Raw genomic sequence first — 14,332 nt, forward strand, 5'->3', positions numbered from 1 at the left:
TCTGTCAGACTCATCTGCACAGTGATGTGGCATGACATAAAGCCCTGTTTAAATACTAGCAAACAGTGGAACCGGGCCTCCCCTTTTGTGTGTTCTCAGTTCACACTCGCCCTCAGGATAATATATGCTTCCACTGAAAACTGATTAACCCTTCAGACAGTTACTCATTTCATGACTCGGAAAAGTGAAGAAGCAGCTCACAGACCACAGAGGTGGACAGGATCAGGTCTGCGTTTGCTGACATGTCAAACCAAGAAGGTGCTCAGAAAGCAACCCCAGCAGAGGTGGAGGAGAGAGGACACTGGGGCAGTAAGGTGGAGTTTCTTCTGGCTGTGGCAGGAAATGTTGTTGGCTTTGGAAATGTGTGGAGGTTTCCTTACCTCTGCTACAAAAATGGAGGGGGTAAGTGCATAACGGTAAGGGTAGGCCGAAGTCTTTTTGCTAAGATCAATAAAGTCATCCAAGTTTCCTCATGAAGAGAGATGAAAAAGCTTCAAATGTAAAACAAAAACACAGGTAAAACTCAAGGTAAAAATTGGTATGAATTAAAACTTTAAGTAACGTTCTATTTAGGAAATGGGTAAATGAAGGTTTTGATTGAAGCATATTTTCTCCAAATATTTTCAACAAAATACTATGTGGAAAAGAGGAAAGTTAAGCAGCAGACAGGTTTAGGAGTCACATGAGAAGCTCATGAGTTTTTGTCGAAAGAGTATATTTGTCATTGCACAGTCTTACAGTTTGTGTAACAAACCGGGACCCCCCCCCCCCCCCCCATCCGTTCATAAATAACAGTAACTAGGCACCATTAAAAGTAAAAAACAAAAATGTACTTTTCAAAAACAAAAAACAATTAAAAATAAAATTTGGGCCAAAGAACAATGTTACTCAGCTTCATATGTATGTGGGGGTAGGGGGGTTAGCTATGTCAAGGAATATTTTTTTGCAGATATTAACAAGTATCGCGCACTAGAAAGGCTAGAGCAGATCATCACCACAACCCCATGCAATTAAAATTCACAAGTTGGATGAACGTTTGGTTCCATTCTTACATTTTTTGATCCGTATGAACTAAGATATTCACAATCTATGTTTTTTAAAAAAAAGCATGCAGGAGCAGCATTTCTAATTTTTATCATCATAGTTATTTTCCTAAGCTTGACAATTTCACCCAACATCCTCAACTTTTAAGATAGTATTCCATTTTTGCAAATATTTTTATCTCTTCTTTATGTGTGGTTTGGGACCACAGATAAAGGCAGACTCTGTCGGGTAGTGAAAAGTCTCTGGACTCCCATTTAAATCCATAGACTGTAGGCTGTAAGTTGTGAGGACCTGGGAACGATGGATGTAAATACAAACTGTATTTTTAGAGCTGAATTATGACAGATCACAGAAACATAGAGATGCCTTTGTGCAGAAGCAATCAGGTAAGAAGGTGTCCAATCTTAAGGTGGAAACTCCGGGTCCAAAAGGCGTGGCGGGACAAAACTTTGATCTTGTGGGTTAGGTCCAAAATGAGGCAGGGTCATTACAGAGTCTGAGCAGTCTGAGAGAAATCCAATCCATTACAAAATTCAGCTCTTTTGGGGGGGGGTTTCTGTCTGAAATACAGATCTAATGAGCTGACTATAAAATAACATAATCTGTTATTAATTTGTGGATTGGAGTGCTCCTGCCCCAGATGAAAAAAGGTCTTGTTCACGAGTGAGGGAAGATTGGACCTTGAAATTGACAGGAAGTTTGGCTCAGCGTCCACTCTTATGTGTTCACTGTGTCGGCCCGTTATGGTGAACAGAGCTCAGCCAGAAAGCAAAGCTCTCAATTTACCGGCCTATGTTCCAATACTCACCTGTGGTCATGAGCTCTGGGTCATGACCGGGAGAACGAGAACGAGGTCCCGAATACAAGCGGCTGAAATGAGCTTCCTCTGTAGGGTGGCTGGGCGCTCACTTAGAGATAGGGGGAGGAGCTGGGTCACCTGGAGAGAGCTTGGAGTAGAACCGCTGCTCTTCGAGAGGTGGCTTGGGCATCTGGTCCGGATGCCTCCCTGGGGAGGTGTTCTGGGCATGTCCCACTGGGCAGAGGCCCCGGGGCAGACCCAGGACACGCTGGAGAGACTAAATCTCATTGGCTGGCATGAGAACATCTTAGGGTCCCCCCAGAGGAGCTGCTTAAACTGCTTCCCCCGTGATCAGGTTCTGGATGAGTGGAAGAAGCTGATTGGATGTCAATAATTGATTACGATTTTACTCTAAATTTTTCATTGAAAAGGGCCATATTGACTTTGCTTTATCATTTTTTTTCTAACTGTGACCAGAAGGTTTAAGACAAAATCTTTTCATTTGAAAAAGCCCTGAAGCATTTTAATTAATTTAATTTAATTAAGTTCAGTCTTTCATAAAAAAAAGCTGCAAATGTTTTATTTCAAAAACGTTATGTAAGGTATTGTGGCCAGGATGGGTTTTTCTGCTTTTATTTTGGTTTATTTGTTAATTCCTGTTGTCCTCTGATTTCAGGGTCTTTATTGTGGGAGGTCATTCTCCCTCAGTGTTATCACCTGTTCTCCCTGTTGTGCGCACCTGTTTGTTGTTGGTTAATCCCTCCTCCTGTTTTAGAATCTGCGTCTTCCTCACATTTGTTGCCTGATTGTTTTGTGTGTTTTCAGAGCTACGAGCATCTGGCAGTATTTTGAGCTGTTATCTGTTCGGTTCCAAAATAAAAGGAACCTTTTGATTCTGAGCTTTCTGCATCCTGCACATAGTGTCCACACGGTTCCTGACACGTTATCCTGTAAGCTCGAACTGAAAATGTGACAGTTTTACAAATGTCATTTAGAAAAAAAAAAAAAGTAATGTCAAGAAAAGATCAATTGTATGAAACTGGAAACAGCAAGTGTGACTGACATTACATCAGAAAAATGCGGTGCAGTAGTTCAAAGTACAGAGCAGTTCATGACTGATTCACGATAGTCAATGGAAAATCTCTGTTGTTCTCTAACTCCATTAAATCAATTCAAAGAAAGGCTAGAACTGCTTGTCTTTGTCAAACCTATGCTTTCCCATGACCCCACCCTTACATTGATGTGTTCTCCCTACCATGATTATATTTTTTACTCAAGGTGGTCAAAGCAGTTACAAAAAAACTGAGTATCAGCCACAGATTTTGCAAAAAGAACTGTATAAGAACCAATCAGCTGCTAAGTCTGTAATGAATCATACATGTATAATCAAAAATATAATATTTTAAAAAAGGAGAGCAAAATAGAAAACTCGACAATGACTAAAAGACCATAAGAAAAAGAGCTATTCAGGTAAGGGTTTAAAAGAAAAATCATCAAGGATCACTAGAGCGCTATTGTCTCTTTGAAAAACAAAGTTGTTCAAAATAAAAACATACTGTACATTTAAAGTATTTGATTCTACTGAGCTTAAGGAAATATTTGGCGAAGTAGATTTTTTTTTGTGTGGCATATCTCTGTAAATATTACCTCACGCTCCTACTTACTGCGTTCCACATTAATAAGTCTGATGTCATATGACAGATATAGGTACTCAGTAATATAAGGCTAAATAATTGTTAGGAACGCTCAACACCCAAAATAATGTGTTTGTGATGTATTATTACAAAAATGTCACAAAAAAGAGTTTTATTTTCATTTATGTTTTGATTTGATTAGATTTATTTCAATATTACTTGTAGTCAATACAATAAAAAAATCTGCAGATTTATCAAATTCATTACAGAAATTATGAAATGAATAAATAAACATAGTTAAAGAAAAACTAAACAAAGACCAATTTAAGTAACTTTTGCTCAATTAAATATAGTGATCATCAACTAAAGTCAAGTAGAGCTTAATTTATTGCTTGAAAAGAAGTTGGAAGAAATGAGTTTATATAATCCCACCCCTACTGAGTTCATTCAATTTATAGTTTTGCATACTTTTCGTGATGCGGTTGTGATTAGATAGATTTTTTTCAAGGTAACAAAATCAAATGCTTATTGATGATTGATTATCTTCAGAAACTTTCATAATTTAGGTAAACAGTAACATGAATCACACACCATGTAATATGTAATACTGATAGATTATAATCAGATTACAAATTCCTTAAATCCAGATATCATTGCTACACTTTTGCAGATCAACATATCAAGTTACAAAATTGCTGTATTTATTATCCTGATTAGCCTCAGAAAGAATTCTTCATATTGATTCACACTTGAGGTAACCAATATATAATAATCATTAATTATCATTAGAACACATTGTCACATTAAACCAGTAATTATTGCAACACATTGAAGATCAAGTAAAGAAAATCAACAGCTTCTTGACCCTGCGACAGACTGGCGACCTGTCCAGGATGTCCCCTGCCTTCGCCCACAAGTAACCGTGATAGGCTCCAGCAGCCCTGTGACCCCAAAAGGGATAAAACGGTAGAAAATGAATGAACATCTTATTAATTGTAATTTAAACATTTCAGTAATCAGTAGTTGCAGATTGCACAATGTAAAACTCATTGGTTGTAATTAAAAGAGATTTGATTATTTCACCGCAATCAACTTCACACATGTATTTGGAATTATTGAAACACCTGTTGATCCTTAACTCCTCTCATCTTCATAATGTGAAATCAGAGTTAATTTATGCATTTTCTTGAATATTTAGGTATTCGAATATTGTTTGAGCTCATCAGTTAACCTGTTTTAAAGTTTAGTGCCACACACAGACACACAGAAACCTTTCTTTGTGGTTCTTATCAATTTGATCTTTAAATTCCTACATCCTCTCATTTTATAGCCTCCTTCATTTTCTAAGAACGGTTTTGGATATTGAATGGCGTATACTTATATAGCGCATTCACACACTGATGGCGGCTCCGCTGTCAAACACTGGCGCCAACCTCCACCAGAGGCAAGGTGGGGTTCAGTGTCTTCCCCAAGGACACTTTGACACATGGACGGCCAGGGCGGGAATCAAACCTGCAATGGTAGTAATTTCCCAAAGTTGCACAGTGTAAAAATCAAAACTGTCATACATTTTTAAAAGTCTGGACTGATAAAAGAAATTGTTTGTTAGATCAAGATATCTGGGTTTATGTACAATTCTGATGGCTTGTTTCTGAAGTAAAAAGAGAGGATGTAGTGAGCTCTTATAATTATTCCCCCAAATTTCTATACCGTAGGTGAAATATGGTAAAATTAAGAAGCTTTATAATAAATATCTACTGATGTATTCTAATTTATACTTAGATATATTTATGATAAAAATAATTTTTGAGACATTAGTTTGTATATGTCTGATGTGTAGTTTCCAACATAATTTGATCCATGAAAACCCCTGAAAGAATTTGATTTCTGTAACACTTTCAATTGAGACAGAATTTATTTTAATTGAGAGTTCGGCATTGGCGTTGTAATTTTAAACAAAATAACGCTTTGGTGTTATAGGTTCAAAGATAATTTGTTGTAATCCATCCAGGATTTTATTTTGTTTAACTTTGTGTTCACCACATTGATAAGTTCCCTATGACTGTCTGTGGAATAGAATATATTTGTGTCATTAGCAAATAATGTTATTTTTAAAAGTTTTGAAACATTGAATATAAAATATATGTAAATATTAAATAGCAGCGGGTCCGGAATTGATCCTTGTGGGACAGCCCAACTTATCTCTATGGTTTTGTGATGTAAAGTCATCAATCTTGAGAAGTTTTCTTCCTGTTAAATAGCTTTTGACCCAAGTTAGCGCTAGTCCTCTTATTCCAAACACTTTCAGTTTGCCAAGTAAGATGTCATGATTGAGAGTGTCAAATGCTTTTTTTAAGTCAAAAATTCCAGCTGCAATTTTTCTTTTTGTCCAGAGCATTTATGATTTCCTCCACAGTAATGATAGTCAATCCGCTTGATCTGTTTTCTCTAAGACCATATTGGTTTTTATTTATAATGCTATGCTTATGCTGGGCAAACAGATGAGAGCTGAAGACCTCTTGTGTTGGACATATTTTAGTTTTTTATTTATTTATTTTTTTTAACTTGTCCTGTCCAACAGCTGGGCAAACAGATGATAGCTGAGGGCCTCTTGTGTTGGACATATTTTACTTTAACAAGAGGGGTTATGAATCTTCTAACAAACCAGAGGTATATCTGAATAAACCCCTTTTGTAATCGAGGCCAATCTTTATTCATTATAATCGTATTTTAAAATCCTTTGTGTTGGACCGGACGAAAAAGGAAAGGAGGGAGGAAGAAAGAGGGATATTAGAGAAGGGGGGTAGGAAGGTGATTACAGGGGGGGTAAACCATGAAGCAGCTTAGGACAACAAGTTTCTGGATGTTTATCGTCACGGTGAGGTTCAGATGTAATACAAATCTGGAAGGGGCGGGGCCTGTCCACACACACCGCAAAAATGTCCACATGTCAACATGTACACCATACAGATAGTGTTCACACAAGCATACTTATGCATTCAAACCAACTAGTGTGAAATATTTCATTCAATCAAACAAAAATTTGTGCAAAGGTGAGCTAAAACCTGTGCTCAAGTGAGTGTTTATGTTCTTCTAAAATGGATGGTGGAATGTGAAAAGAAGGAGCGAGAGTGCCCAGCAATCCCCACACCAAGACCCCCGCCGCAGCAGCCGCGGCAGCCAGAACCCCCCAACGCCACACGGCAGCAGGCGGAGAACAACTGCCCCCCGGGCGACCACATCCGCCACCCAGGCCAGGGCCAGCAGGACCGCCGTGAGGCCCCCAGAGCCAGAGAGCAGGGAGGCATGGGGGGACAGAGAGCAGCCCCCCGCCGCGCCGGGGGGGCCCAACGCGGGGCCCCGCCCGAGAAGAGTGCCCACAGCCCAAAATGAGCCCTTCATCACCACCCAGGAGTTCTGGGCATCCCCCCGCCCCAACCCCAGGTACCAGCCAGGACCCCCAAGGGAGACCCGCTCCACGCTCCAGGCAGCCACCCACCCGGCGCACGGTTGGTCCAGGAAGGAGCAAGGCAGGGGCCAGCCACCCCCGCCCAGGAAGAGGGCACCCAGGAGAAAAAGGGGGCCCACAAGAAGTGTTGTAAACATGGCCCGACCAGGCTCGGCCACAGTTGGAAATTTGGCCGAGGGGCAAGGACCAGAACCCACACCACAGGAAGACGGACACCCCCGGCTCAGGTGTAATGCGATCCCTGAGCTTTCTAGCTTTGCCTCCCTGCGTGGAGAGAGGACTGCCGGGGCCAGGAAACCAGCACCCTGGGGACACGGCCGCCGTTGCGTAGGGCATCTCCTGATTACTCACAGTGATGTCCCATCACCCTCCCCACCAAGGGGCGCTAAATGTCTGAGGTGCAGTTAAAATTGGCGGGTAGGGCGCTAAGCGGACATCTGCTGCTTGCTGGGCACCCCCCCTACCAAGGGGCCCTAAATGTCGTACATGTCTAAAGTGCAAATAAAACCGAGAGAGGGGGGGCCTATTCCATATGGCAACCATGGGAGGGGGACCACTGCCAAATAGTTTCTCCCCCCAAGGTGCATCGCAAGCTTAACCCCCCACCCCCTCACCCTAATTTGAAATTATATGAGGAAGGGGGTAAGTCGGGGACAGCTGGTAGACTGTCCCCTGGTGGTCAAACAGCCATCCCCCAGCCGTCCCAAACATAGGGCCCAGGTCCCCTCAGCCCAGGGGTCCCATCCCCCGAGGCGCAGACACCCCAGGCCCCACACCACCCACCCCGCACAGAGAGAGAGGAACCAGAAAGCGTTGCTCTCCCCCGGAGCAAGGAATACTGCCCCTGGGAATACTGGGAATATTTTTTCTAACATTTTTTAGAATTGTGGATGGAGAGAAACACGACTACAGTTTGTAAATTGGTGTTTGTCTTTGCTCTTATAGAGAGGTACCAATTTAGCCATTTTAATTTATGAGAATCTCCAAGTAGTTTGTTTAACTGTAGTTTGTTTAGAACTACAGTTTAAAGAATTTAATTTTTTTTATCTACTCTGGAAAGATTCATAGTAGGAAAATTACTAAATTTGTAAATGTGTTTATTATTTTTTTTTTTTTTTTACTGAATCTGTCTTTAATCATATATTAAAAAACCTGTTTTATCCTTTAAATCCAGGTGCATTCTTGGTGCCATATTTGGTATTTGTGGTGACTTGTGGAGTTCCTTTGTTCCTGCTGGAAACAACGGTTGGTCAGTACACCCAGGAAGGTGGGATCACCTGCTGGAGGAAACTGTGCCCACTGGCAGAAGGTCATTTTTTTTTCTAATAATTTTCAATGTGCATGTTTGCTTCTCTACAACTTTGTGAGCCCTCACTGCCCTGGATACCCCATACAAAACTACTTTTTGAGGGAAACATTTTGTTTCGGTTAACTGGAAATTTTAAAAGGTTTTTGACTGATATTCAGGATCCCTGCTGTGCTCTGATAGTTGGTGAAAACAGTAAACAGAAAGATTACATTAACATTTTTATGTTAGAAAATATCAAGTATGGTGAACAATAATCATATTTTAAATATTTACTGATTATAAAAACGTTTCAATCTTGCCTTGCAGGGATCGGCTACGGTGGACAGCTGATTCTTTTCTACAGCTGCATGACCTATATCATCATTCTCTCCTGGGCTTTGCTCTATCTCATGTTCTCCTTCAGCTCCCAGCTTCCTTGGGCCAACTGCAACAACGACTGGAACACAGGTCTCCCTGCTAAATCAAATCGAATATTGAATTTTAGAAAGCACTTTAATACAACAGTAACACACAGTGCTACAGTGCTTTAAATCTCATCACATAGAGAGCCAGTTTGACACATTTTAGATCAAAGAAGGCCATAATTCACTTTTAGAATCCTTAATTTAGAATAATTTAAAATACAACACATTATTATATTTAACATAACTTAAATATTAAGATGTTCCTTTCTGAATCCCTCCTTTTTTGTATCACTCCAGTAAGATGATGGAATCAAATTTACCTGGTCTGCTTTCAGTTCAGACCCTGTTTTAAATGGAGCTTTTTCTCTCAAGAGTTAGTAGTTACTACCTTAAATCTTACGGAAATCATTTTAATTTCCAGCATTCTGAACTTACCTGGATGTCTCTTTTGTTTAGCACCTTTGGAGAAATTTTATTTGTAAACTGGGGCTTTAGAAATACATTTCAATGAATTGTTTTTAACTGATTTTCAGATGACTGTGTAGACTTCTCAACAAATAATAACTCCTGGATCAACAAGACCAACCCGACCTCAGCTGCCACACAGTTTTGGGAGTATGCATCATGTTATCAATCCTACTAAAAGCATTCCAAAGTGATCCTTAAAAAACACGTTGTTTTCATTTTTATTTCTAGACGACGTGTACTGGCTATTTCTGGGGGCATTGAGGAAGTAGGCAGTATCAGATGGGAGGTGATGCTGTGTCTGATAGCAATGTGGATCATTTGCTACTTTTGCATCTGGAAAGGGGTCAAATCCACAGGAAAGGGGAGTTTCTTTTAAAGCTCTTTCAGTCTACAAAACTGCTGCATTTGTAAAACTCTGTTAGCGCTGAACATGCTTTTTGTGCGTGTTTGTGTTCTAGGTGGTGTATTTCACAGCCACCTTCCCCTATTTGATGTTATTAGTTCTTTTGATCCGTGGACTCACGCTTCCTGGTGCTCTTCAGGGAATAGAGTTTTATCTCATACCAGATCTGTCAAGGCTCACAGACCCCCAGGTAGGAGCATGACATTGTATTAGAACGGAAAGCACAGCCAGACACAAATGTCCATGCGCTGCTGCTGTGTTGGAACAGGTGTGGATGGAGGCGGGGGCTCAGATCTTCTTCTCCTACAGTGTTGGTGTGGGTTCTCTAACAGTTCTAGGCAGCTACAACAAACACAACAATAACTGTTACAAGTAAGGATTTGTCTATATCCCTGAAAGTTTTATGATCTTACTAAATTTCACAGAGGCAATCAAATTTTTTCCTGTATTTTCCAGAGATTGCTTGTACCTGTGTTTGCTGAACAGTGGGACCAGTTTTGTCGCTGGGTTTGCAGTTTTCTCTGTGTTGGGATTCATGGCAAATGAGCAAGGTGTACCTATTGCAGAAGTGGCCGAATCAGGTAGTATTTACGTTATTAAAATTATCTTTGAAGCTGATACATCACCATGCAATGTTCTAATTAAATGTAAAAAAAAGAAACTAATCATTTGAATTAAATTTTAATTGTAGACTTGATTCAACAGTTCTGGCAGACATCAGGCATGCGTGTAAATAGAAAATCAAACATTTTTCTTTATGTATTGCTTTATGTATTCAATTATAAATGTCAGCAACTGTACATGCACACCTATAATTCTTTATTTTAAAACTTTGTATCTTTATCGCTATCTGTGCCACATTCAAATTGGTTTGTTTGGATAATTCAGATGAGACAAAAAACAAAACAAAAAAAAACACAGCGCTAAGTCTCATAAAACTTCTCACACATAATCAAGTTAGGAACGTCGATATATGAAAACCCTGCTAGTAAGACAGAAGTATGTCTTGTGTAATTTTTAAACTTTTTTTTTTAAGAAAACAACCACAGTGTGGAATTTTCCATTCTAACCCAATTACAGTCTTCACCTAAATTATGGATAAGATTGTAGTTTGTTTTTCCCACCAAATTATTACCGTATTTTCCGGACTATAAGTCGCTCCGGAGTATAAGTTGCACCAGCCCAAAAATGCATTATAAAGTAGAAAAAAACACAGATAAGTCGCACTGGACTATAAGTCGCATTTTGACGGGAAATTTATTTGAAAAAATCTGAGACCAAGAACTAATAAGTTCCACAGCCTCATATGACACAATCATAGCAAACTGTTTATCTCATAATTTCACAGTAATTCTTTCTCAAACGTATTTATTTATTCCTTTCATGAAGCATCATTGGCCAACTAATACTCTGTTTTCATCCTGTATTTGTAGAATGTAGTCATTTTTATTGCATTTCTGAATCTATGAAATCATTGGAAAATAGAATATTATGTTGTTAGCCTTCAAGATCTTATTGTAAAAAAAAGGTTTGCTGATTCTCTGAGTCACTTAACATACTCTTAACACTTAACATACCTCATGCATCAAATTGACCCAGGAACATCATCTCTGTTCCTCACAAATGAACATAACAGGAGGGTTAACAATGTATTTATTTCAATTCAGTTCTAATATAAGTCGCTGCGGAGTATAAGTCGCACCCCTTGCCAAACTATGAAAAAAAGGGCGACTTATAGTCCGGAAAATACGGTACACCCTTTTTCCTTTACTGTTCTCACTTGTATAGATGTCACTGTAACTAAATCACAAAACAGTAATTTCAAAGGCTTAAAATTCTTGATTATTGAACAAAACACAAAAAGATGGATAGAAGCATAAGAAGTTGTGATAAAGTTACGCTTTTTGCTAGTTTTTGTCTAAAATTGATGTTTGTCCTCTTCCTTGGTCGATGATGCTATTTTTCTTTTGTAGCAGTGTGATCAAGACTTTGGAAAAAGACCAACATCTGGGAGCATTTTAACAACCTGTTAGAACTATTGTTTGAGATTTGACCAGAGCACTGATTTTGTTTTGCAGGTCCGGGTCTGGCGTTCATTGCATATCCTCAGGCTGTAGCCATGATGCCTGCTCCCCAACTGTGGTCCATCTGCTTCTTTGTCATGCTCATTCTTTTGGGTCTGGATACAGAAGTGAGACGTCTGAGCTGATGACTTCTTCACTGAAGTTTGCATTGGAATCGGAAAGTTCACGTCTGCTTTCATGTCTGCAGTTTGTTGCCATGGAGGTGGTGATGACGTCTGTCATAGACATGTTTCCCAGATTTATGCGCAGGCCAGGCAAACGGGAAGGATTTCTCCTCCTCTTCTGTTTGATATGCTTCTTCTCTCAGCTTGTCATGGTCACTGAAGTCAGTATTTAATATTAGTTATTTACAAGATTAATTTTTGCCAATTTCCTTTTTTTTTTTCAATCAGTCTGTCACAATGCTATGAAAATAATACGTTCTTGCTCCAGTTCAAGTCATAATAGTTCAACTCTTATCCCAAGGGAGGGATGTATGTGTTCCAGATGTTTGACTACTATGCCTGCAATGGAGCCTGCATCCTCTTTCTGTGTGTGTTTGAAAGTCTGGCACTGGGATGGGTGTTTGGTAAGGATGCTTCTTTTTTTTAAAGATATAAAAAAGTTATTTATTATGCTCAGGTGATAATATGGACAAATGATCTTTAAACATTCATTTAAAGACATGATTTAGTGTGTGAGGAGTTCATTAATAAAGGGGTGTGATCTGACCCATCTTCAGGGGCTGAGAGGTTGTATGGCATCATAAAGGACATGACAGGGGTGAACGCCAACCCGTTCTTCAAATTCTGCTGGCTGTACCTCACCCCCCTTGTCTCACTGGTCAGTGCAGATACATTGCTTCTTTGTTCCGGTGATCTTTTTGTTTTGTCTTTGCTGTAAGGGAGTCTTTCTCTCCACAGACACATTGCTTAGTACGGCGACCACACTAAAAGCCTTGTCTATTGGTCCCTATTATAGGCCAATACAGTGTTCCCTCGCCACATTGTGCTTCACCTTTCACAGTCTCGCTGTTTCACAGATTTTTTTCAGTGCAATTTTCCATGCATTTTTTTATAGCTCACGGTGTACTGCATCCTGTTTGGCTGTAGACTGTGTAAGTCTTATCCATGTCGTCTCTCCTGTACAGAAGGAGTCCAGTTTGCCAAATCCACACCAATGTTTTATTGCGAGCAGATCTTATTCTGAAATACTAGACTTATCAGAGTTTAAACAAGAGAGGAAAGTGTGATACGTGCATGTCTGTCTTAAAAAGTGAATAAAGTGTTTAGTGAGGAATTTTAAAAGACCTGCAATCCTACCTGGGGTATTTCACCTATTGCAGATTATTTGGACTGAACTGCTTTGAGACAACCTTGGTTGTGAAAATGTGCTTAATAAATGCAAAAAAAAGGTCACACAATTCTGAGAAGGAAGTAATTTTTTTCAATTTTTTTTTCAGGGATCGTTTATTTGTTCTTTAGTTGAGTACCAGCCTCTGACCTTTAATCGCTGGTACATTTACCCATCCTGGGCTTATGTGCTGGGCTGGGTACTAGCCCTCTCTTCCATTGTGCTTGTACCAGGATGGGCACTGTACAAACTGAGCACTGCAACTGGCACCCTCAGTCAGGTAGACTATTCTGATATTCACCAAAATAAAATGAAAATATTTTGAATTTTGCTCATTCATCTACTTAAAACATTTCAGTGACACAACAACATTAAATCTATTCTGTGACTGCAGCGCATCCATCATCTGTGCCATCCTGTCCTTAACAACTCACTGACTGAAAAAGGAGAAACCGAGCTGCAGAGCCTTGAGGAAGAACAACTGCAGCTGTTCACAGCCAGCTGATACAAAGCCCTTACAACATCTGATGACACAGAAGACATTTCAATCATTCAAGCATTCTCTTATCAATATTCTGAAATCAATTAGATTACTGGTATTCACAAGGATGCATAAGGAGCCACAATAAAAGTTATACTATTGTTACATTTGTACTGTTTTATGTTAACCCTTGTGCTATCTTAGATGACCCCACAAAGGTGGATAAAGGTGGAAAGATTTCATGTAATCTTTCATGTAATCTATGGACACCAGTGAAGATCACAAATCATTGAAGAATCATTGAAGAAAAAAGGTTCAGCGCACTCTCTAGTGGGTCTAGATGACCCAACTCCCAATGTTAACCCATGTGCTATCCTAGATGACCCCACCCTTAGATTGACGTGTTCTGCCTACCATGACAAAGGTGGATAAAGGTGGAAAGATTTCATGTAATCTTTCATGTAATCTATGGACACCAGTGAAGATCACAAATCATTGAAGAATCATTGAAGAAAAAAGGTTCAGCGCACTGTCTAGTGGGTCTAGATGACCCAACTCCCAATGTTAACCCATGTGCTATCCTAGATGACCCCACCCTTAGATTGACGTGTTCTCCCTACCATGACAAAGGTGGATAAAGGTGGAAAGATTTCATGTAATCCATGGACACCAGTGAAGAAATCATTGAAGAAAAAAGGTTCAGAGCACTGTCTAGTGGGTCTAGACGACCCAACACCCAATGTTGAAGTGCCCAGGAAAGCACAAGGGTTAAGTATATGCATGTGAATTCTTTGGGATATTTTTAATGATGCAAAATCTGACTGATCTTCAAATTAGTGCTAATTAAGCTTCTAAGCAGTAGTTGGATATTTGGTTAAAAAATGACAATAATGGTTTAAGCCGTT

The 14,332-nt window shown here is 39.6% G+C and overlaps 1 protein-coding gene across 1 annotated transcript; it reads left to right on the forward strand.

The window, feature by feature from the left end:
• Window positions 1-105: 105 nt before the first annotated feature.
• On the forward strand, window positions 106-13,594 carry LOC101175671 (sodium- and chloride-dependent GABA transporter 2). Its single transcript, XM_020708469.1, has 14 exons — window positions 106-402; window positions 8,121-8,255; window positions 8,562-8,702; window positions 9,193-9,274; window positions 9,356-9,488; window positions 9,586-9,720; window positions 9,799-9,902; window positions 9,987-10,111; window positions 11,609-11,721; window positions 11,802-11,939; window positions 12,080-12,182; window positions 12,336-12,436; window positions 13,056-13,226; window positions 13,341-13,594. The coding sequence occupies exons 1-14, from the start codon at window positions 243-245 to the stop codon at window positions 13,449-13,451; spliced, it is 1,752 nt and encodes a 583-aa protein (XP_020564128.1). The 5' UTR covers window positions 106-242; the 3' UTR covers window positions 13,452-13,594.
• Window positions 13,595-14,332: the final 738 nt, after the last annotated feature.

This window comes from Oryzias latipes, chromosome 13, assembly GCF_002234675.1.
Source record: "Oryzias latipes chromosome 13, ASM223467v1".
In the NCBI taxonomy this organism is placed as follows: domain Eukaryota; kingdom Metazoa; phylum Chordata; class Actinopteri; order Beloniformes; family Adrianichthyidae; genus Oryzias; species Oryzias latipes.

Coding starts and splice junctions, on each gene's coding strand:
- LOC101175671 (XM_020708469.1), top strand. CDS start 243: ATGTCAAACCAAGAAGGTGCTCAGAAAGCAACCCCAGCAGAGGTGGAG. Junction 10,112..11,608: donor TGCAGAAGTGGCCGAATCAG/GTAGTATTTACG, acceptor TTTGTTTTGCAG/GTCCGGGTCTGGCGTTCATT. Junction 13,227..13,340: donor CAACTGGCACCCTCAGTCAG/GTAGACTATTCT, acceptor CTGTGACTGCAG/CGCATCCATCATCTGTGCCA.